General features: G+C 40.9%; 1 protein-coding gene across 14 annotated transcripts in view; it reads left to right on the top strand.

The window, feature by feature from the left end:
* The window catches only part of OSBPL8 (oxysterol binding protein like 8), a 168,604-nt gene that overhangs the window by 21,728 nt on the left and 122,025 nt on the right, over positions 1–24,851 (top strand). For 9 of the 14 annotated variants that reach the window (XM_042246538.2, XM_042246535.2, XM_042246539.2 and 6 more), the window contains exon 2: positions 17,884–17,921. The exons of 1 other annotated variant lie outside the window; for it this stretch is intronic. Coding sequence is in view for 4 of the 13 variants with exons in the window: in XM_042246533.2 (XP_042102467.1) it covers positions 9,994–10,061 (68 nt within the window). In the remaining 9 variants the exon portion in view is untranslated. Of the gene's footprint in view, positions 1–9,970; positions 10,062–17,883; positions 17,922–24,851 lie in introns of those variants that run through there. 4 more of the 14 variants (XM_042246533.2, XM_027967157.3, XM_042246532.2 and 1 more) reach the window with 1 other exon arrangement.

The following is a 24,851-nucleotide window of genomic DNA, read 5'->3' as shown; positions in this document are numbered from 1 at the left end:
TGACAAGACCTGTAACAGAGTGAAGAGAGCTAGCGAAAGAATTAGAAGAGAATTGGTTAGAGGGACTAGACAACCAGGAGCATCTTTGGAAGGGCATGGCAAAGGAAGCATTAAACTTGGCAATGAAGGGTCTTCGTGTGAATAACTGTAGTGGGATTATAGTAGGCACCAGATTTCAGTGGGTTCAGAAGGAAATGGAGGAAGGAGTGAAGAAAATATAATTTATTTATTCTTTATTACTTATTTGGCGAGATATTTAAAATTCCAAAATATGGGAAAAGTAGATAACCTTGATGGGCAACTAACCAGCATATGGTTCTATCGAGAACTATATCATATTAATAAAATCTCAGGGTTTGGACCTATTGATTTTGAAATTCATAATTTGCATAGAGGACTAAGCTCAAGTTTATCATTGTCTTTACCATTTTGCAAGGAATGCCATAGTGTAATAGTAAACTTATGGGAGGGAAGTTGTGGGGCGGATGTTTAACCTACCAAGAAGGTTTTTTTAAACATGATTGAAACCAATTTAGTGTGTATTTATATGGAAGTAATTTTTAAGTTACAAATACTCTTATTCATTACAAATGTATTAATTCATCTTCTATTACTATTAGGTATCTAAAGAAAAATTAAAATTAAAAAATTAAATAAATGAAGTACAATTGATTTAGTATTGTGTTAGTTCCAGGTATAAAGGAAAATTCTTTAAATGTGTTTTATAATTCAAACTTCTAACTTCTTTAATTACCCTGTCTTGTTAGAATTACTCTAACATGTTAATGTTATTCTATTCTTAAGGAAGACCACAGTTAATGCGAAGCCGAATTAAGAGAGTTTCAAGGTCAACCCCAATTGCAAAGTAACATCTTTCAAGCTTCGTGCGTGTGCCTGTGTGCATATGCGTGAGGCAGGGGATGGGGATGAAGACAGACTTCAGCCATTTGGAGGTGCATTTTCTTGGTGACATATTTTTGTCTAATGTTTTTTAAGGCAAAAACATATCAACATATGCTGTCTGTAAAATTCAACAGCTACAGAAGCTCATCCAGTTAGTTTCTGTTGCCACTAGACCCCACTTTATGTCCCGAAGAATCTACTTATTATCAGTTTGGTATTATTCTTCCAGGTATTCTTCCCCTTGTCCCTCCTTCCCCTAATCCCCCACCCCCACCCCGTATATGTACATGTATGTATAATTAAAAAAAAAAAAAACAGAACTGGGATTATAATTCTGTTTTGCAGTTTTTTTCCACCAGTCAAAACATATTACATATAAAAGGCTGAATCTTAATAATTCTTCCCATTGAATTTGTATTTTGTTCTCTGAACATCAAACTGAGTCTTGAGAGTGGGGTTCTGGTCTCTTTTGCTCCATGATCTTGGGCAAGTCACTTAATCCCTCTATGATTAGTTTCCCCATCTGTAAAATTTAGAGATGGTCAGTGATTGATTTGAAGATTTCTAATATCTCTAAGGGCTTCCCAGATGGTTCAGTGGTAAAGAATCCTCCTGTCGGGCAGGAGTCAGAGGTTCAATCCCTGGGGCGGGAAGATCCCCTGGATAAGAAAACGGCAACACCCTCCAGTGTTCTGCCTGGGATCCCGTGGACAGAAGAGTGTGGCGGGCTATAGTCCACGGGGTCACAAGGAGGAGGACGCAACTGACGGACTGAACAACGACAGAGGAGAGGAGATGTGCTCTGAGGCAGGAGCTGTGCTTTCTGCTCCTCGGCTTTCCACTTTGCGATTACTGGCTAAGTAAAATTTTCGCAAAATGCTTGAGAAGGCAGAGCAGTCTCTGAGTGAGGTGGTTTGGCTTTGGAGTTAGCGTTGCTCTGTTCTTACTGTGAATATTACATTTATTTCCTGCTTTCAGTGTTTTCAGTTGCTCATTTTATTTCCTTTTCATTTTTCTCTGGTTTTAATTATTTTAACCTTTTTTTAACCCATAGTGTTCTTTGTTCTTTAAACTTGTAGGGACTCTTCGTATTCCTAATCTTAAGCTTGTGTTTTTCTGATATTTTCTCGTCACTTTTATATCTTTTGAATTTCTCTGGCCTTTATATTTGAATTTTTGTGCTTAAACTCTTTTTAAACAATTAGCTATTTTTTTCAAATAGCATTTTATTAAGGCAGAGACACAAGAATAAAGAAGAATAATTGAGAAAACGAATAACTCCAACTGTGGCTTGCCCAGGGCGAGCTTTAGTTTGTTTTTTATTGACACATGTATTCTTTTTTCTATAAACCTGGCTGCTGGGTTGCATAGTTCTTTTATGATTGGCTTCGAATATATTACTACTACTACTACTAAGCCACGTCAGTCGTGTCCGACTCTGTGCGACCCCATAGACAGCCAAAAAGTTCAGTTCTTCCATAATCTTATGGGAAGACAGAACAAACATTTTGGTCAGCCTAATGCTTCACACTCTGAGTAAGAGATTCAGGGTGACTTGTCCTCTCCACTTACCCAGGAGTAGCTCTCAGGGCTTCCGGTAACAGGCTTTCCTATTCCTTTAAATTTTCAAATTTTCCTAGCTTTAACCTGAGTATGCATTATGGGCAAATTTCCCACCTCTAAATAAAATAAGTCTATTTACAGTGATAAAGCCTTGGAGCTATACATAAAAGGACTGCTGTCCTGTTTCTTATCATCCCTTTAATTATTTTGGAGGTGTTTGATTTTAAAAGTTTCACAGTCTTCATTTTAAAAACAATAAATAATCTTTAGCAGTATTAGCCTCCCCAGATCTGCTTTCAATAAAAAGTGAAAAGAAAAAACAGTGCTGGGTCTTGCCTAATGGTTTATTGCTAATCTTATTAAAAACTTTTTTCTAATTTATATTTCTTTAGTAGCTTCCTTTTTTAGTGTACATAGAGGAAATTCTTTGAAAACTATTTTATGATATAATACCCTATTGTCATGAAAAATGAATGTTAAAGAGACAAGCATTTGTGACTGATAAATCAATAATTTTTTATGTCTTCATAGAGACTTCAGTTATTACTTGGATGTTTAACAGACAGGCCCAAAAAAGCAAAGGTAGATGAGGTCATTCTTCAGCCTCTGGGCCGCGGCCTCTGACTGGTTATAGCTTTGAGGTGGGTGAAGCAGGTGAAACCTCGTTTTCCAGCTGACTGTCCCTATATAAAGTCCTTTCTCCATAAGAGACTTGAGTGGATTCAGTCCTGTAGCTGTGCTGGCCTCACTGGAGCTACATTGCTGCTACTCGGGTTAAAGGTCAGCATTATTGTCCTTTAATATTCTGTCTCTCATTGTGCCATCTCATTCTGCATTTCTGAATGTTCCTCATTCTAGCAACTAAATTAGCTCAGATTATTACTATTTTGGCCAAGTCTTTAGACAGAAGGCTTCCCAGGTGGCGCTTCGTGGTAAAGAACTGCCTACCAGTGCAGGAGATGTAAGAGGCGTGGGTTCGATCCCTGGGTCTCTAGAAGATCCCTGGACGATCCCCTGGAGGAGGGTGTGGCAGCCCGCTCCAGTGTTCTTACCTGGAGAATCCTGTGGACAGAGGAGCTTAGCCGGCTACAGTCCATATGGTCACAGAGTCAGACGCAACTGAAGCAACTTAGCTTGCACGTCCCAGATACAAAGCATTGAAAAAACACTTTTCTGTGTATAAAATATACAAAGGAATTATTCTGCCACATATGTAAAATCTTAATAAATATTTACATTAGTTTAAATGTCATAAAAATGCAAAACCTGCACTCTTTTATTAAACCTTTTTACATGTATACATGTAAAAATATTTCAAAATTATGAATACTTAAGAATCCTAATCTTGGTCAGTTTCAGTTCAGTTCAGTCACTCAGTCGTGTCCGACTCTTTGCGACCCCGTGAATCGCAGCACGCCAGGCCTCCCTATCCATCACCAACTCCCGGAGTTTACCCAGACCCACGTCCATCGAGTCAGTGATGCCATCCAGCCATCTCATCCTCTGTCGTCCCCTTCTCCTCCTGCCCCCAACCCCTCCCAGCATCAGGGTCTTTTCCAATGAGTCAACTCTTTGCATGAGGTGGCCAAAGTACTGGAGCTTCAGCTTCAGCATCATTCCTTCCAAAGAAATCCCAGGGCTGATCTCCTTCAGAATAGACTGGTTGGACCTCCTTGCAGTCCAAGAGACTCTTAAGTCTTCTCCAACACCGCAGTTCAAACGCATCAATTCTTCGGCGCTCTTCTTCACAGTCCAACTCTCACATCCATACATGACCACAGGAAAAACCATAGCCTTGACTAGACGGACCTCAGTCGGCAAAGTAATATCTATGCTTTTGAATATGCTATCTAGGTTGGTCATAACTTTTCTTCCAAGGAGTAAGCATCTTTTAATTTCATGGCTGCAGTCACCATCTGCAGTGATTTTGGAGCCAAAAGAAATAAGGTCTGACACTGTTTCCACTGTTTCCCCATCTGTTTCCCATGGAGTGATGGGACCGGATGCCATGATCTTCGTTTTCTGAACGTTGAGCTTTAAGCCAACTTTTTCACTCTCTTTCACTTTCATCAAGAGGCTTTTTAGTTCTTCTTTGCTTTCTGCCATAAGGGTGGTGTCATCTTTATATGAGGTTCTTGATATTTCTCCCAGCAATCTTGATTCCAGCTTGTGCTTCTTCCAGCCCAGCATTTCTCATGATGTACTCTGCATATAAGTTAAATAAGCAGGGTGACAATATACAGCCTTGACGTACTCCTTTTCCTATTTGGAACCAGTCTGTTGTTCCATGTCCAGTTCTAACTGTTGCTTCCTGGCCTGCATATAGGTTTCTCAAGAGGCAGATCAGGTGGTCTAGTATTCCCATCTCTTTCAGAATGTTCCACAGTTTGTTGTGATCCACACAAAGGCTTTGGCGTAGTCAATAAAGCAGAAATAGATGTTTTTCTGGAACTCTCTTGCTTTTTCCATGATCCAGCAGATGTTGGCAATTTGATCTCTGGTTCGTCTGTAGTTGATAGTTTTTTGGGGAGACTTTTTGGTATTGTCTTCGAAAATAACAGTCACTTACAGAATTCAGATTCTGGAAAAAGTGAAAGGCTTTCATAATTTCAAGAGCACAATGGCAGCTACAGAGCAAGTCCATATGTTACTTTGCTATAATTACATTTTAATAATTATTTCTCTTTGGAGGAAAGAACTATGGCTAACCTCCAAGACACTGATGAATGTTAAGTATTCATATTTTCTCAGGAGAAGTATCATTGTATCATTTCTATTCTGGATCCTACTGTAAAATTTAAATGAATATTTGCGTCAGATGGGGCGATTGCCCTGGTTTTTTGGTCACTCCCGTATATGGACTTGCTGCCACAGACGCACTAATTTTGCCATCTCCTACACACAATTTGCTCCTTCCGCCTCCATTCTTCTGCCCATTGCTATTCCCTCTGCCTGCATCCTTTCATTCATTTTCTTTTCTCTTTTTAAAACTGGTTATCTAAAATTATTTCCTCTAAAGCTCTTTATTCTGTGTAATTATTACTTATTTTCCTGGTTTCACCTTAACACTTAACTTGGGTAAATATGTGCTCCGTCATTCAGTCGTGTCCAACTCTTTACAACCCCATCGACTGTAGCCCACCAGGCTCCTCTGTCCATAGAGTTTCCAGGCAAGAATGCTGGAGTGAGTTGCCATTTCCTATTCCAATAGATAGGTATCGATTTAACTATTTTGAGCTAGCTTCCCTGGTAGCTCAGACAATAAAGAATCTGCCTGGAATGCAAAAGACCCAGGTTCAATCCCTGGGTTGGGAAGATCCCCTGAAGAAGGGAATGGCAACCCACTCCAGTATTCTGGCCTGGAGAATTCCATGAACAGGGAAGCCTGGCGGGCTACAGTCCATGGGGTCGCAGAGAAGTCAGACACAACTGAGCGACTAACACTGATTCTGATTCTGATTCTGATTCCCCTCCTCCTCCCTCCTTCAGTCTTTCCCAGCTTCAGGGTCTTTTTCATCAGGGTCTTTTCCAATGAGTCGGTTCTTCGCATCAGGTGGCCAAAGTATTGGAGTTTTAGCTTCAGCATCAGTCCTTACAATGAGTATTCACGACTGATCTCCTTTAGAATGGACTGGTTGGATGTCCTTCTTGTCCAAAGGACTCTCAAGAGTCTTCTCCAACACCACAGTTCAAAAGCATCAGTTCTTCAGTGCTAAGTTTTCCTTATAGTTCAACTCACATCCATACATGACTACTGGAAAAACCATAGCTTTGACTAGATGGACCTTTGTTGGTAAAGTAATGTCTCTGCTTTTAAATGTGCTGTCTAGGTTTGTCATAGCTTTTCTTCCAAAGAGTACGCATCTTTTAATTTCACGGCTGCAGTCACCATCTGCAGTGATTTTGGAGCCCCCCAGAATAAAGTCTGACACTGTTTCCACTGTTTCCCCATCTGTTTGCCATGAAGTGATGGGACCTGATGCCATGATCTTAGCTTTCTGAATGTTGAGCTTTAAGCCAACTTTTTTCACTCTCCTCTTTCACTTTCATCAAGAGGCTCTTTAGTTCTTCTTTGCTTTCTGCCATAAGGGTGGTGTCATCTGCATATCTGAGGTTATTGGTATTTCTCCTGGCAATCTTGATTCCAGCTTGTGCTTCCTCCAGCCCAGCGTTTCTCATGATGTACTCTGCAGAGAAGTTAAATAAGCAGGGTGACAATATACAGCCTTGACGTACTCCTTTTCCTATTTGGAACCAGTCTGTTGTTCCATGTCCAGTTCTAAGTGTTGCTTCCTGACCTGCATACAGGTTTGTCAAGAGGCAGGTCAGGTGGTCTGCTATTCCCATCTCCTGAGGAATTTTCCATAGTTTATTGTGATCCACACAGTGAAAGGCTTTGGCATAGTCAATAAAGCAGAAGTAGATGTTTTTCTGAAACTCTCTTGCTTTTCCTATAATCCAGCAGATATTGGCAATTTGATCTCTGGTTCCTCTGCCTTTTCTAAATCCAGCTTGAACATCTGAAAGTTCACGGTTCACATACTGTTACAGCCTGGTTTGGAGAATTTTGAGCATTACTTTGCTAGCGTGTGAGATGAGTGCAATTGTGTGGTAGTTTGAACATTCTTTGGAATTGCCTTTCTTTAAAATTGAATAAATTCCCTGTTATAGTCCTAGTTTTAGCTGTGCCGAATTTTAACTTTGTGATCTTTAAAAACGTAGCTTTAATGTCATTCTGCCTTTCTGTAATCTTTCCTTTCGTCCTTTCTACCGCTTAAATCTTCAACAGCACTTAAAGGTTTTTGAAATTTAGGTATGATCTACATGAATAAAAGATACCCCCTTAAAGAATGTAGTTTGCCTTTTGACAAATGGAACAACCGCCACAGTCAAGATGTAGACATTTTCCTTGGCCTCTCGAGCCCCTGGTGCCCTCCACCACTTCCGGTCCCTCATTCCCCAGTCTCTTCCCCAGGCAAGAACTGACCCGGGTTCTCTCCACCATCGACTGTCTGTGTGTGTTTTAGAATTTCACATGTGTAGAACTGTGGACTATCCTCTGGTCTGGCTCCTTTTGCTCAGTGTGTGTTTGAAATTGTTTCTTTTTATTGCTAGATACATTTCAGTTGTATAGAATGGAGTATACCATAATTGGTTAACCATTCACCTGTTGATAGACAATTTGACTTGTTTTTAGATTTTTGCTGTAAAAAACTAAGCTGCTATAAAAAGTCCATGTGCAGGTCTTTGAGTGGATATATTTCCATTTTTCCTGTGTAATTGTGTAAGAGTGGCTGTACCATTTTGCATTCCCACCAACAGTATATGAGAGTTCTGTTTGCCTCTCATCTTCATCAAAACTTACATTGTCAGTTGAGATGTTTTAACCATTCTAGTGATTATGCAGTAATGTCTCATGATTTTCCGTTTGTATTTCACTGGTGACCAATAGTATCAAACACGTTTTCATGGGTTTATTGGTTATTTGTATCTTTTCGTAAATTTAAAAAATCTGTCTATTTCAAAATTGGTGTTTTCTTATTATTAACTTTCAAGTTTTTTTCTTAAATATAGTCAAGATCTTAGTTATCTGTCATATATATATATATATAGTGCCTGTCTTCTCCCAGTCTGTGGCTTGCCTTTTTATTTTCTTAACTGTTTTTGAAGAGGAGAAGCTTTTAAGTTTTATGAAGTTCAGCATACTAGTTTTTTCTTTCATGATTTATACTTTTGGTCCCTTAAGAAATTTTTGCCTACTGCAGAGTTGTGACGATTTTGTCTCCGTTTTATTCTAGAAGTTTTACAATGTTTCTATAAAGGTCTATTTAGGTCTGTGATTCATTTTGAGGTAATTTTTGTGTTTAGTATAAGAGCCAAGTTTTTTTCCTTTTACTTAATAGCTAGTTTTAATTGAAAGTTTTTTTTTTTTTTCCATTAGATTTCCTTGGCACCCTTGTTGAGAAATAATTGACCATGTGTGTGTGATCCATTTCTGGACTTCTGCTTCTGTTCTGTTGATACATATACATGGTATTCCAATGCCATACTCTTTATTTTTATAATTTTTTAGAGATAGTGTAAATTTCCAAACCAAACATTATTTTGAAAATAGAAGAGAGAATCTTTGCCTACTTTACTCCCTTGCCCTCACTGCTGTGTTTACATCGTTGGTTTTTGGTTTTCATTTGTCTTTGTTAGTTTCTGCTTTCAAAGATGTTGCCATCAGCAGGAGCTTTGTGTTTGGTATCTGCCAGGGCACATACTGTTTATATTATGGAAGATGTTAACTACTTTCACCAGGCTGGAAGAAATTAGCCTTTGAGGTTTTTCCTTTGTGTCAGTATCATTGACAATAAGCAATCCTACATTTCTTTGGTGCATATATATTATTTTTGAGAAGGTCAGCAAATTGGAGCTGCAATAGCAGAAGTGTGTACCAGAAGCCAAGTATTTAAATAGCATATGTGAAACTTGACAGGAAATGAAATTGTAACACTTTTTAATTACTTCACATATTTCTTTTCCTTCTTCTGTGTCTTTACCAGAAACATCCCAGCCTTGCCTAAAGCAGTCTGCTGCATAAATGTTTCATGAACTCTGATCGCAGTTGCCAAAACTGTAGAGTGTGCTTAATGGGAACATGTTGAAGAAAAATATTAGATACAGATTGCATTTAATCTAGTTTCTGGCTACATGTAAAAGGTCCTGGGTTCTTGGTTTTGGGACAGTGCCCAGATGCTTTTATTTTTCTTGAGAAACCTCCTTGCCTTGTGTACGAGTAAACGTATTAGGGAAAAGGTAAATGTAACGTGTATTCCAGTACGTGCAAACTTCTGTTGGTCACATCAGCAATACACATGTTGCGTGTATATATCTGGTTCTTCCAATTATACTGTATACTTTACCAGACAGAGATTTTTATGTTCTGCCTATTTTGTCTTCATTTTCTTCACTTCTCACATACTGGAACTGTTGATGATGGATCTCAATTATGCATTTTTTTTTTCTTTGTTTTTTTCTTTCCTTTCCTTTTCTTTGGCCTCAGACATGCGGCCTGTTGGATCTTAGTTCCCCAGGGACAGAATCTAGCCCTCTGCAGTGAAAGCGCTGAATCCTAACCGCTGAACCAAAAGGGAATTCCCTGGATTATGCATTTTAATTAATTTATAGTGTAAAATAAAGTCTTAGGCCACAGTAGAAATATATGTGTATTTTTTCTTCCTACTAAAATCACATTTCTCCTCTGAAAGATATTTCTTAGCTTAGCACTTGACACAACTTAGGATTTTAGAAACCAGGTAGGTGTTGATAACTTTCCCTTTTAAGTTGTTGTAGACTGTGATCCGGGGCCTTAGAAGAGTTTATCAGCACTTTGAGTGCATTCCTGTGTTTGTTTCATGAAGACTGCAGTGGGTCAGTCAGACAAATGGAAATGTCAGTCAGCTGCTTGAATAGATATTTTTAGATGTTTCTCCTCTTGGTACTAGCCATGCAGTTGACCACAGATCTTTCATTTGATAGTGGATGAGAAGATACGAAACGGGAGCTCCAGAGGAAACACCTTGGGTAGTAAGATCCAAACTAAAATTGAGGTAGAGAGCACATTTCTGATTAAACACAATCTTTTCTTCTTATGACTCTGATAAAAATCTGATCTTGCATGATGTTCATGTGATAGATCTGATTTAATGAAGTCAGGGCGCCTAGCCAGAAACAAACGGGTGAATATAATGCTATTGTATTTTTTCTTAAGATAGCATATATAGTGTTTTATAGTCTAGGTCTGACACTGATTTCACCTTTGTAAATGCATTTTAAACTATTTTGAAGTTAACTTTCGTTTTGCTTTTATTATTCAGAGGTTGCCTGTTTTGCTTATAAGTGACTGAAATAGTACCTATGTCTACCATTCAGGGTTCTTTGACTACTTTAAGTAAATCACTAGAATGACCAACTCATACTCTGAAAGTAAAAGCTGAGAAACTGAGTTTAGAAAGGAAACTTGAGCTGCTCCAGAGATCTAGAGAGCAGGAAGCAGTGGGTAGTCTTTATAGAGCTTCCGTTACGACAGATAGTTCTTTGTTTTTCCAGTCATGTGATCACTCTGCTCATGATTCAGATTTTTCAGAGATTGAGACGGATAGGGGCCTAGTGACCTGGCTTGGGTTTATTGCCTGCTGTTTGTTAGGAAGGGCAGGGCACCAATTGTTCACTTTGGAGGAGGAGGGACCTTTTCCTCAAAGGAAGAGCTCAGTGTGTTATCACAGGAAGAGGAAGTAAATATGGACAGGTTAAAGAAAAAAAACAATATTATTACAGCTTCTTAGTTGGTTTGGTTTGGTTTAGTTGCTAAGTCATGTCCGACTCTTGGGACCCCATGGACTGAAGCCTGCCAGGCTCCTCTGTCCGTGGGATTCTCCAGGCAAGAATACTGGAGTGGGTAGCCATTTCCTTCTCCAGGGGATCTTCCCAACCCAGGAATTGAACCTGGGTCTCCTGCACTGCAGGCAGGCTCTTTACTGACTGACGCGCCAGGGAAGTCCTTGGTTGGTTTAGCCTTGCACTTTTAACTGTTTCTTGGCTGAACTTGGGTTTGGACCTTTCAGCCTTTATAGATTTGCCATGACCATGAAATAGCACTTATTAAGACTGGTCTCTTTTGTACTTTAGTTGCTTTCCCCTGTCTTTAGTTCACACCCTTACTTGAATATGTGATTTAAACTATGGAGTCAGTTTGAAAAAAATCATTACATGGCTGCACTGGGTCTTACTTGTGGCATGTGGGATCTATTTTTAGGTGCAGGATGAGAACTCTTAGTTGAGGCATGTGAGAACTTGTTGCCTGACCAGGGATTGAACCCAGGACCCCTGTATTGAGAGCATGGGTTCTTAGCCACTTGGACCACCAGAGCAGTCCCTCAAGTCAATTACTTTTAAGAAATTTTTTTGTTTCCTTTTTTTTCATTTGTTTGTTTCCTTTATTCATTAAATGAATTTTTTTTTTAAGTGTTAGCTGTGTGCCAGGTATTATCCATGGTGCCAAGGTTTCAATAATATTATTTATTTTTGAGTTAATAAAAGTTAACATGCTCCCCTCTACCCCCAAGCTTTATTGAGCTATAACTGACATGTAATGAATGCTGTATAAGTTTAAGGTGTACAGTGTGGGCATTTGATACATGTATATGTTATGAAGTATTTATCACAGAAAGGTCAGTTAGCACACATCCCTGACCTCGCCTGAGCGCCCTTTTGTCTCTGGTTGTGGTATGGTAGGAGTGCACATCCCTGACCTCGCCTGAGCGCCCTTTTATCTCTGGTTGTGGTATGGTAGGAGTGCACATCCCTGACCTCGCCTGAGCGCCCTTTTGTCTCTGGTGGTATGGTAGGAGCACACATCCCTGACCTCGCCTGAGCGCCCTTTTGTCTCTGCTGGTATGGTAGGAGCACACATCCCTGACCTCGCCTGATGGCCCTTTTGTCTCTGCTGGTATGGTAGGAGCACACATCCCTGACCTCGCCTGAGGGCCCTTTTGTCTCTGGTGGTATGGTGAGAGCACACATCCCTGACCTCGCCTGAGCGCCCTTTTGTCTCTGGTGGTATGGTAGGAGCACACATCCCTGACCTCGCCTGAGGGCCCTTTTGTCTCTGCTGGTATGGTAGGAGCACACATCCCTGACCTCGCCTGAGGGCCCTTTTGTCTCTGGTGGTATGGTAGCAGCAGTAAAGCTCTGCTATCGTGGCCTCCTGCAGCTGTACAGTACAGTGTTGTTAGCTATAGACACCGTGCTGCCTACGATACAGTCCCAGAACTTACTCCTCACGTGCCTGAAGTTTATACCCTCTCGTCAGCATCTCCCCATTTCTCCCCTGGCTACCTTCAGCCTCTGGCTACCGCCATTCTACTCTCTGTTCTTATGACTTCACTGTTTTTAGGTTCCACATATAAGTGAGATCATACAGGATTTGTGTTTTCTCATCTGACTTACTTTACTTGGCTCTCAGGGTCCATCCACATTGTTACAAATGGCAAGATTTCCTTCTTTTTTTTTTTAATGGACAAAATAATATTCCATTGTATATATATATTGGGTTGGCCAAAAGTTTCCTTCTGGTATTTTCATAAGATGATATGGAAAAACCTGAGCAAACCTTTTGGCCACCCCAACACTCTTTTTTTTTTTGGCCTGGGTGTGGGGTTTCTCTCTAGTGGTGGCACAGGGCCTCTCACTGTGGCGTGGAGGTCTCTCTTGTTTCAGAGCGAAAGCTGTAGAGCACACACCCTCGGTAGTTGCTAGCTTAGTTTCCCTGGGGATGTGCATTTCCTGACGTGGCATCAAGCTGGCGTCCCTGCCCTGGAGCGCATGTTCTTACCCGCTGGGCCAGGGCAGCCCCACGCCTTCCTCAGTCCTTCTTCTGTTGCTGGACTTCTAGGTTGTTAACATGTTTTACCTGTCGTGAATTATGCCACAAACGAACATGGGAGTGCAGATATCTCTATAAACGGCACTATTTTTGTTCTTTTTTAGGGTTGAGTAGCAGGAATATTCCAGTGTGTGTTTGTGGTGGGGGAGGGGGGGCGCTCTTTCATTCCTTGTCATGGTTGAGTAATGTTGCATTGTATATATATTGCACATTTTCTTTGTCCGTCTCTCTATTGATGGATGTCTCTCTATTTAGATTTCTTCCATGTCCTGGCTGTTGTAAATAGTGCTGCAGCGAATATTGGGGTACATGTATCTTTCTGAATTAAGGTTTCCTTTGGGTATGTGCCCAGAAGTGGGATTGCTGGGTCATATGGTAGTTCTATTTTTAGTTTTTTGAGGAACCTCCGTACTGTTCATGACGACTGTACCCAGTTTGCATTCCCACCAACAGTGTAGGAGGGTTCCCTTTTTGGAAAAGATAATTTTGGTTTGAAATTTTGGGGTGACCCATTTAATGAACTTGATGTTCAGATCTCTTCCCGAAGTTTGGGAATTTTCTCAGCCATTATTTCTGTAAATAAACTCTCTATCCTTTTCTCTTTTCCTTCTGAGACTTCAGTAATAATGTAGTTTCTTTTGAAGGAATCTCATAAGACCTGTAGGCTTTCTTCATTAGTGGTGTTTTTTTCCGCTCTCCACTAGCTGACTAATTATCAGTGACCTGCCTGTGAGCTCATAGATTTTTCTGACTCTCAGCTGCGGTTGAAATTCTTCAGTTTAGTGATTATATTCATCTCCCAAATTCCTGTGGGTTTTTTTATGTTTTCTCTGGTGAATTCACATCTTGGGATTTTTTTTTCCCCCTAAATTATATATTTTATTTTTATCTATTTATTTTTGTTGAGGTATAGTTGATGTATAATATTCTATTTGTTTCAGATACACAACATACTGATTCGGTATTTCCATAGATTTTACTCCATTTAAAGCTATTACAAACGATGGCTATATTCCCCTGTGCTCCACAATATATCCTTGTTGCTTATTTGTTTTATTTACAGTAGTTTGTGTCTCTTAATCCCATACCTGTATTTTGTCCCTCTTCTCACTGGTAGCCATTAGTTTTTTTGTCTATATCTGAGTCTGTTTCTGTTTTGTAATTTGCATTCATTTGTGTTATTTTGTAGATTTCACATATAAAGTGGTAAGCTAGAGCATTTGTCTGACTTCTTTCACTAAGCGTAATACCCTCCAGGTCAATCCATGTTGTTGCAAATGGCACAATTTCATCCTTTCTGTGGTTGAATAAATTCTCCGCTGTGTATGTATACCACATCCTCTTTATTCATCTGTTGATGGGCACTTGGTTGCTTCCATATTTCGGCTGTTGTAAATAATGCTTCAGTGAATATGGGGCGGGGGCGGTGCGTGTATGTTTTCAAGTTAGTGTCTTTGTTTTCTTTGGATAGTGCCCAGGGGTGGAATTGCTGGATCATATGCTAGTTCTGTTTCTCGGGTTTTGAGGACCCTCCATACTGTTTTCCATAGTGGCTGCACCAATTTACAATCCTGTCAACAGTGTGCTAGGGTCCCCTTTTCTCCGCATCCTTGCCCACATTTATTATTTGTAGACTTTAGATCGTAGCCATTTGACAGGTGTGAGGTGATACCACATTGTGGTTTTGATTCACATTGCTCTGTGTGAGGACATATTCATGTGTCGGTTGGCTATTCATAATGTCTTCTTTGGAAAAACGTCTAATTAGATCTCCTGCCCATTTTTTAAATTGGGCGGTTTGGGTTTTTTGTTTTGCTTTTGTTTTGGTATTGAATCTTCTCATCGTGTTCTTATCTTGTGTTCATGACATTGTTAAATTTTTAGTTGTGCCGTCCTGTAACACTCTGAGTATTTTTAGGACAATTGTTTTGTATTCTTTGTCAGACAATTCCTGCATCTCCATTTCTTTGGGGCCAGTTATTGTTGCTTAGCTGCTAAGTCATGTCCGACTCTTTGGGACCTCACGGACTGTAGCCCGCCAGGCTCCTCTGTCCATGGGATTTTTCAGGCAAGAATATTGAAGTAGGTTGCCATTTCCTTCTCCAGGGGATCTTCCTGACCTAGGGGTCGAACCCATGTCTCCGGCATTACAGGCAGATTCTTTACCACTGAGCCACCAGGGTTATTAGAGGTTTACTGTATTGCTTTGGTGGATTCACGTTTCACTTTTTCTTTATGATCCCCGTAGCCTTGGATACAGAGAAGGCAATGGCAACCCACTCCAGTACTCTTGCCTGGAAAATCCCATGGATGGAGGAGCCTGGTAGGCTGCAGTCTGTGGGGTCGCTGAGGGTTGGACATGGCTGAGTGACTTCGCTTTCACTTTTCACTTTCATGCATTGGAGGAGGAAATGGCAACCCACTCCAGTGTTCTTGCCTGGAGAATCCCAGGGACGGGGGATCCTGGTGGGCTGCCGTCTGTGGGGTCGCAGAGTCGGTCACTACTGAAGTGACTTAGCAGCAGTAGCAGCAGCAGCCTTGGATAAGTAAGTATCTGTGTATTTGAAGAAGCAGTTGCCCCTTCATGACTTGGTGGACTGACTTCAGTAAGGCAAGCCTTTAACCTGTGGTTAGGGGCTTGCCGAAGCGTGGTGTGAACCCCGAGTCTAGTGGTCTGTGGCACCAAGTATGGGGGCGCTGGGTAGCACTGGGCGGCACTGGGTCCAGAGGAGACATGGTGGCTCCTTGGCTCAGGCTGCTGGGATCCGCAGCATTAATAACTGTGTGGTCCTTGGCTAGCACTGCAAAGATCTATCGAGGCTTCAGGGGCTTGGAGGTCCTCAGAAGTGCCCTCGGGCCCGGGGCAAGGGTCTAGGGCACACAGTGGTAGTGGCTCTAACTGGTGGTGTGCACAGGCTCAGCTGCGGGGTCAGCTAGCTACAGGTACCCTTGTAGTGGCAGGTGAGGTTCCAGACACACATGTAGGCTGGATGCCAGTGTAGGCAGGAAGGGTTGGTGTTGTCTGTGGGCGCACTGACACCCGGGGAGGTCGTGGCTGTCAGCAGACACTACCATGACTAGAATCTTGCTTCAGATGGGGGATGGTCAAGGCCCCTGATGGGGCTGGGCCAGGATGTGCAGGCGCATGGCGGGCGGGGCCGGCTGCAGGTGAGCACGGTGCTGTAGGCCAGTGACAGGTCCACGGGCAGCTGCAGGGGCCCAGGTGTGGACATGACTTTCCGTGGCTGTGTGGCCTCCAGGCACGCGCCGGACAGTAGGAGCTGATGCCTGATGCCCGTGGCATGCAAGTGCACAGCTGGAGGTTCTTTCTGGAGCAGGCGTGTGGTGGCCGAGTCAGGCGTGGAAGTCCAGACAGCATCTTGCAGTCGTGCAGCCAGAGGCTTGGACTGGTTGCTGGGGTGGTTCTGGGCTCTTGTGGGGGGCAGGGGCGGGGAAGGAGCAGGGAGGGTCTCAGGCAGCTGTGAGCTAGTGAACTCAGACGCCTGTGGGACCAAAGCTGGTGAGATCTGCGGGTGATCTGTGGCAGCTGTGCTGGCAGTTGGTTGTTTCCAGTTGAAAAAGCTGTAAAACTCAGGTCCTTTGAAGAGCAGTTGACACTGTGGTGACCTTGGTAACCCCGGCTGTTCTTCCTGGTTCCTAGCCATCTCTGCCTCAGCTTTGCTGGTCTTCAGGTGGGGCAAAATTGAAGTGGGGACCTTGTGCATTGCCCAGAAACCCTGAGGAAACTGGTTGCTCACTCTGATGCCCCTTTCCTGGCATGGGGAACTCTTTCTCGCTGGGGAAACTCCCCTTCGAGCTAAGCAGTGCTGGCTAGGGGATGGATGCTGAAAGCAGAATGAAGCTTTCTTCCCTCCCTTTCGATAGGGTTATTCTCTCCCCTTACCCCTCATCCCCCACTTTTTTGTTCCACTGTGTTGCTGAAGTTTTTTACATGGACTTCATATCCTTCCCAGAGCCGTTGTTGCTCATGGATAGCTGTCTGATTGTTGTTCCCTGCGGGAGGATAGAGGCTGGGGGCTTCTGTGTTACCATTTTGACCCCTGAATCTTTTGGGGGGATGGTTGACTTCAAAGCAGTCGACATGCAGTACTTAAGGGCTGACCTTGATGAGGTGTGATTGGTATATGAAAAGACTCTTCAGATCGTTTACAATCAGAAGAAATCTGCTCATCACTACTCTCAGCGGACATGTGCAACAGTGCTCTTAGGACTGGATTGCGAATCACTAATGATTGGATCTGTCACGAATAATAATACTTTTGTAGTACAAGGTGAAATGTTACAGGCCATTGTACTGGATAAAAGAGGCATGAAAAGAATGTTGGGATATAATTCCTTCTTGGTGTCTTGCATTTCTGCATATCTTTCAAGTAAAGCACTGCCTGCCTTTTGTTCTGGACTATCTTTATCTTTTGAAAGATTATTGTGTAATGCATAGCCTAGGAAGACAGAGATTTTCTTCCTCTGGAGCAAAGGATAGGCATGCTTACCACCCATTTTATGCAGCCCTTAAGATATATGGGTTCACTAAGCTCAGAGTTCTTCTGTGTTGTAACCCGCTGCTTCTAAGGGCATCCATCTGGGCCCATCCACATTGCTCCTTTGGGACTTGGTGTGGATAACCAGGAAACATAGGGAAACTAATTGTAAACACAGTAGGATTCTCTAAACTTATGAGTTTGCAAGTGTTTTAAAGTTTTGTTTCATGTTAGAGAGCTGACACTAGAAATCTCAGACAGTGTGTTACAGTGTGGTTTAAGCACTGAAGATAGTGCTCAATTCTAATCTGTAGATCCACTCAGTGAAAATGCCTTTCCATTAAAGGGTTGGGGGCGGGGGAGGGGTGGCGCATGGAGTAAGAGAAAGAGAGAGAGGAGGGAATGTATGTATTTCAGTTGTAATAAAATATTTAAGATAGATAAATATTGCTTTGATTACCTATTTGAACTGATATTTTCCCTCTCTAGGAGCTGTTTGTACTGATCCTGCAGAGAAAAGATTTCAGGTGAATGTGAAAAACTTAGAAAACTGTAATGTGCTTTATTGATTTGTTATAGTTATTATAAGTTACCTCATGTTCTTTTTCCCCCTTAATATAGTATTCTGAAGGAAGGTCCTAGTATGGTCCTTAAAGTTGAGGTGCTACCTTGCAACTTGCATTCTTTTACATTGGACTGATTATGTCAGCAGTAGTTAGACAAGCGGTACAACTACTGGCTTTTAGATGGTAGGTATGTTAGAGTTTAAAGACATCTCAGTAATGGCCATTTTAGCTTCATAATCTTATTTACAAGGAAACTGAGGTAGAGATACAAAATAGTTTGTCTAAAGGTCCACAACTGTTAGAGGTGTGTACGTGAAATAGGGTTTACTAATATTCTGCATATCTACAGAATGCTACATCCAGATAGGGAAAGTGCATGCCTTGATATTGGACACAGGGATGAAATAGTTTGTGGCGATCTCTACCAGTATTTGGTATGGCGGTGTGAGATGTGCCAGCACATTAATGAACGGTTTTGAATCTTAGGAAAGTATTAGTGTTTTTTAAAAAGTAAAACCTGTGACTCAAACCAGTAAATGTGTGGATTGTATTAGACAAGGTGAGTTAAAATTAAAATAAAGGCAAGTAAAAAATTTAACTATATACTAGTAGCACTAATGCTCAAAATTCTCAAAGCCAGGCTTCAGCAATATGTGAACCATACCTTCCAGATGTTCAAGCTGGTTTTAGAAAAGGCAGAGGAACCAGAGATCAAATTGCCAGCATCTGCTGGATCATGGAAAAAGCAAGAGAGTTCCAGAAAAACATCTATTTCTGCTTTATTGACTATGCCAAAGCCTTTGACTGTGTGGATCACGATAAACTGTGGAAAATTCTGAAAGAGATGGGAATACCAGACCACCTAACCTGCCTCTTGAGAAACCTATATGCAGGTCAGGAAGCAACAGTTAGAACTGGACATGGAACAACAGACTGGTTCCAAATAGGAAAAGGAGTACGTCAAGGCTGTATATTGTCACCCTGCTTATTTAACGTATATGCAGAGTACATCATGAGAAACGCTGGGCTGGAAAAAGCACAAGCTGGAATCAAGATTGCCGGGAGAAATATCAATAACCTCAGATATGCAGATGACACCACCCTTATGGCAGAAAGTGAAGAGGAACTAAAAAGCCTCTTGATGAAAGTGAAAGAGGAGAGTGAAAAAGTTGGCTTAAAGCTCAACATTCAGAAAACGAAGATGGCATCTGGTCCCATCACTTCATGGGAAATAGATGGGGAAACAGTGTCAGACTTTATTATTTTGGGCTCCAAAATCACTGCAGATGGTGACTGCAGCCATGAAATTAAAAGACACTTACTCCTTGGAAGAAAAGTTATGACCAACCTAGATAGCATATTCAAAAGCAGAGACATTACTTTGCCGACTAAGATCCGTCTAGTCAAGGCCATGGTTTTCCCTGTGGTCATGTATGGATGTGAGAGTTGGACTGTGAAGAAAGCTGAGCACCGAAGAATTGATGCTTTTGAAGTGTGGTGTTGGAGAAGACTCTTGAGAGTCCCTTGGACTGCAAGGAGATCAACCAGTCCATTCTGAAGGAGATCAGCCCTGGGATTTCTTTGGAAGGAATGATGCTGAAGCTGAAACTCCAGTACTTTGGCCACCTCATGCAAAGAGTTGACTCATTGGAAAAGACTCTGATGCTGGGAGGGATTGGGGGCAGGAGGAGAAGGGGACGACCCAGGATGAGATGGCTGGATGGCATCACTGACTCGATGAACGTGGATTTGGATGAACTCCGGGAGTTGGTGATGGACAGGAAGGCCTGGCGTGCTGCGATTTGTGGGGTTGCAAAGAGTTGGACACGACCGAGCGACTGAACTGAGTAGCACTTGGCAAAATTTTGGTGTTGGTACACCAGTGACTATTGAGAAACATTGATGCATAGAAAAATAGTTGCGTTCATACCTGGTAGCATAATTACGTAGTTGATGGAGAAATATGTGAATACTCTGTTAGTACTTTTGTGCTGTAGGTTGGTGAATAGAACCCAGTGATTGGAGTGTTTAGCTATTAAAGGTAGTAGGCTGTTCAAAGTATGCATCTGTCTTCTCCTCTTGAGTTACTTAGAGCGTCTGTCATCACATCACATCGCCTCCACTTTCTGGTTGTCCCAGAGATGCATCCAAGTGGTGTAAAAGGCCAGTTAGCAACAATGGGAGGCAGTATGAATGAGCTTTCACAAAAAGACTGATGTGCGGCCTACATGTGCTAAAGTGTACAAATTATAAGTGTAGAGCTCATGAATGTTTATCTGTGTATATACCATAACTGAAGTCACAATGCAGAGCATTTCTGGCCCCCAGTAGGCGCTTTGATGCCCTCTACTGGTCAGTAACTCCCCTCCAAGAAAAGGTAAAAGCTTCTAAAGCAAGCAGTGGCTCACACACAGTGCTCAAAACTATTGTGAGGTCTGAAGCTTTTACATGCTTGAAGGGATACTTTGTACATTATAATCACTAACTTTGCAGTTTGTTTTGCCTTTATAATTTGTATTTTTAAATGTGTATAAAATGTTATTGCATTTGACCATTTTTCTTTATTTCTTATGTTCCCTCAAAGATAAATGATTTCTTCATGCATTAGGTAAATATTCACCTTTAATTCCCCTGTCATAATTTGAACTAAAGTATTTAATTCTTACTTGATTCACAATTTTATTGTGGTTTAAAATTTTTTTTCCAATTTTAAAGTAGATATTTTGAAGTTAAATAGTTTTCAGTTGTTTAGAGCATATTTGTTTTAAGTGTTGCTGTTTATATAGAACAATTATTGCTTTCCCGATCAAATTATTTATACTGTGTGATACGTACACCAGTAAATAACCTTAAATTTAGATTTTGAACTTTGACTATTAGTTAAGTAATAAATAATTCATTACTTAAGTAATGTCTAAAAAGTGGATGTGTTGATTAAAAAGTGCACTTTCTTTTTTCACTTTTCTGAATCTCCAGAGATTGTATCATTATCTATATATTTTCTCTTTATCTGTTTTTAGAAACATATTTTTCAAAATCATGTTTTAACACCTGTAAAATACTTTAAAAAATTTCTTGATAATACCAAATGTCCAGCCAGTATTCAATTACATTCTTATTTCTAAATTTTTAATAATTTATTTATATCTATTCAAATAAGGTTCATACACTGCAATGGCTTATATGCCTGTTTCCGTCTTCTTTTGGGGGGCAGGATAGCGTGGGGTGCAGCATGCAGCTGTGGGGTCTTAGATCACCCAGCAGAAATTGAACCTGGTCCTGGCAGTGAACGTCCCAAGTCCTCAGTAAGCACTGGGCCCCTAGGGAACTCCCAGCAATGGCTCATATACTGCTGGAGTATCCATTAATCTGTAGGTCTTTCCTGCATTTTTCCCCCCTTGGCAGTTTACTGAAAAAGCCTGGTTGTTTTCTCATTTATCACAATCTGGAGTTTGCATATTGAATCTCCAGGGTATCATTTAATGTGTTCTTCTGTTAGCCTTAGTTTTTATAAATTGCAGTTAAGTCCAGAAACTTATGAATGAGGTTTGATTTTTTTTCCCCCCTTTGGTCAAGAGTTCTTCACAGCAGTGTATAACTTCTGTTAGGAGGCGTTAATATCTGATTGTCCTTTGTTTTTAAAATAAAAATGACTTTATACCCATTTTTCAGGATTTGTTTGAAGATTAGTAACGATAGATGGAAGCATGCAAATCCCTGACATTTTTTTGTATTTAATAAATGGTTGTTCTTACAACTCTTGTTTGGTTTTCCAGATTAAATCTGGAGTTGTACCATCAACAGTTAATAGGATGGTAAAAGAGCTGACTGTGTCAATTCCTAACACATATTTACAGTCCTTTACAGATTGTTTAAATTATTCTGTGCTTAGTTTATCCATTGAAATTTGTATGCCTTCTATTATATTGCTTTCATAGTCATTTTTTAATTTTGGCTCGTGGTTTGGTGTTTATGGGGCTTCGCTGGTGGCTCAGATGGTAAAGTGTCTGCCTGCCATGCAGGAGACGCGGGTTTGATCCCTGGGTCTGGAAGATCCCTAGAGAAGGCAATGGCACCCCACTCTCGTACTCTTGCCTGGAGAGTCCCATGGACGGAGGAGCCTGGTAGGCTGAAGTCCGTGGGGTTGCTAAGAGTCCAACATGACTGAGCGACTTCCCTTTCACTTTCTTTCACTTTGGTGCTTATGGACGCTTTCATTCATCCACAGCTTATTGAATCTCCAGTTTTCTTTATCTTAAGAACAGTCTGCTAACAAAGTTAAAAGATTCATTCACCTGAGAGTCTATTTTGTATTCTTTCCTCTCAAGCCTTTAATATTTACATATGTACTTTGAATGATTGTAACTCACTGTAGTACCTAAATATTGTATTTTGTGTTCTAAAAGAAGTTAGCATATAATAGTCTCTATTTCCTATTACTTTAGAGTCATAACTTTTTTAAAGAGTGAATCCTCATGCTTTTCCATTGAGAAATTTTGCCGTATCCATAACTGTTCTTCTGTTTTTGAGTTGAATGAAGAGGTATACTATATTGACGTTTAAAGTATGCTACTTTGAATTTTCTTTCTCTTGGAGATGAGTGGCTGAGGAATCAGCTTTTTATAAAATACATGTCGTTTAAATGCCCTGAATATTCTCTTGACTTTGGATAGTTGCTGCATTCTCTGTGAACTCTGGCCTTATTCTTTCAGCTACTTTGGTTTAGGGAAGGAGGAGAAACTTTAGAAATTTTAAAGGAAGAACAAAACAGTAAACTGTCTCCTGCTCCTTAAATTTTTTTTCCTGTAGAGAAATAGAAAATAAGTTTATGGCTAATTTTTGAGCAGATAATACATATTGACACAGTGGGAATGATAAAATTTCTTACTGGAAACTCAAGATAGGAACCTACTGTATTTCAGTACTATAACTATTACTGGCTTAGGACTCTGTTCATATATTTTAACCCCTCATCACATGTTTTCAGGTGTTACAGTTTGTTTTTATTTAGGACTTTTCTTTCTTTTAAAACTTTGAGTTCTAGAACTACTTACTTGATGGGCAGTCCTTAAGAAGCAGCATACTGCTATCCCAGTTTGCTTGAAAGATTTCAGACAGCCTATTAATAGGAAAGGCATGGTCTCGCATGTGTGCTAAGTCGCTTCAGTCATGTCCCACTCTTTGCGACCCCGTGGACTGTAGTCCCTCAGGCTCCTCTGTCTGTGGGATTCTCCAGGCAAGCGTACTGAAGGGGGTTGTCATGCCCTCCTCCAAGGGAACTTCCCCACCCAGGGATCAGATCTGCATCTCTTGATGTTTCCTCCATTGGCAGGAGTTCTTTACCACTAAGCACCACCTGGGAAGCCCCAGGACATGGTCAGTTACTCACAAATGAGATGAGATCTTCAGGTTTAAATGACTCAGTGTGAATAACTAGAGCACGTTGGAAAGGGATCACAATGCCGTAGGGACTGATTTCTTTCTAAACAAAGCTAGACATATTCATCTTTGAGGAAAGTTGATAATGTCTTAAACCTGATACCTAATTATGGCATTTCTAAATAGGAAAATTGCACACCACTTTTTTGCCCTAAATTTTAAAAATTGTGGTAAAATATGCATAACATGAAATTTACTATCTTAGCCATTTTCAAGTACACAGTCAGGTACATTCATATTGTTGTGCAACCGTTACCACCATCCATCCCCAGGACTCTTCATTCTTGCAGAACTGAAATTCTGTACTCATTGGACGGTTACTCCCTAATTCCCCTTCCTCCAGCTCCTGGAGACCACCATTCTACTTTGTCTCTGTAATTTTGACTACTGTGGTAACTCATGTAAGTGAGATCATACAGTTTTGTTAGTTTGTTTTTGTGACTGACTTATCTCACTCGGCATAACCTCCTCACATTTCATCTATGCTGTAGTACGTGTCAGAAATTTCTCCTTGAAGACTGATTCCTTAAATTCCATTGTATGTCCATTCATGTATCAGTGGACACGTCTGTTGTAACTGTTGTGAATAATGCTATGAGCATGAGTGTACAGATATCTATTTAAGATCCTACTTTCAGTTGCTTTGGGCATATAACCAGAAGTGGAATTGGCTCGATCAGATGGTAATTCTATTTTTAATTTTTTTGATGATCCACCATACTGTTTTCTATAGTGTCCGTACCATTTTACATTCCTACCAGCAGTTCACGAAGGCTGCAGTTTCTCCACATTTGCCACACACCATATTTGATGCACTTCCTTTAGTAGGCAGAAACGTTAGTCTTGTTATTTACGCTCCTTTACAGCCATACATGGCATAATTAGGAATTGAGTTTCGGCTACTGTGAAAACCCAAGATGTATGTTATGAACAGTTGCAGATATTATCATTCACACTGTTAAGTGCTGATTTAGTGGGTGTAAGAAAGATTTGAACCTTGTTGCATTCTTAGACTGCAAGAAACAATTTTCAGAAGAAAATGGCAGTTCAGTAAGGTGATGGAAGGAAATGTTTTGCTCTAGCACATTACGCTTTTGAGAGCTTTCTTCTGGAGCAGAGTAACATCAAAATGTTACGTGCTCTATTGCTACTTTCACGTTATCTTGTAATGACGAGGAAGAGCAGCTCCTGAACAGACCCTGGCCCACCAATAGTTTAATTTATTAAAAAGGCCTAATTCATTAGCATGTTTAAATGTGAGTTGTCGAATCTAAAACACACAAACGTGAATAAAATAGGGCTGTTCTTATATACGACTGGTCTCCTGCCGTAAAGCTTATGTGTATTCTCAGAATGTGTTTCTTGCCCTTCTTGTGTAGGAGGAAAAACTCTGCGCTAGAGGATAAATGGAGTCTAGTTGCTGCTGTTTGTTTCTTTTAGAACTAGTGTGAT

This window comes from Ovis aries, chromosome 3 (genome assembly GCF_016772045.2).
Source record: "Ovis aries strain OAR_USU_Benz2616 breed Rambouillet chromosome 3, ARS-UI_Ramb_v3.0, whole genome shotgun sequence".
Taxonomy (NCBI): Eukaryota; Metazoa; Chordata; class Mammalia; order Artiodactyla; family Bovidae; genus Ovis; species Ovis aries.
The sequence above is the reverse complement of the archived record's forward strand: the minus strand, read 5'-3'. Positions and strand labels throughout refer to the sequence as shown.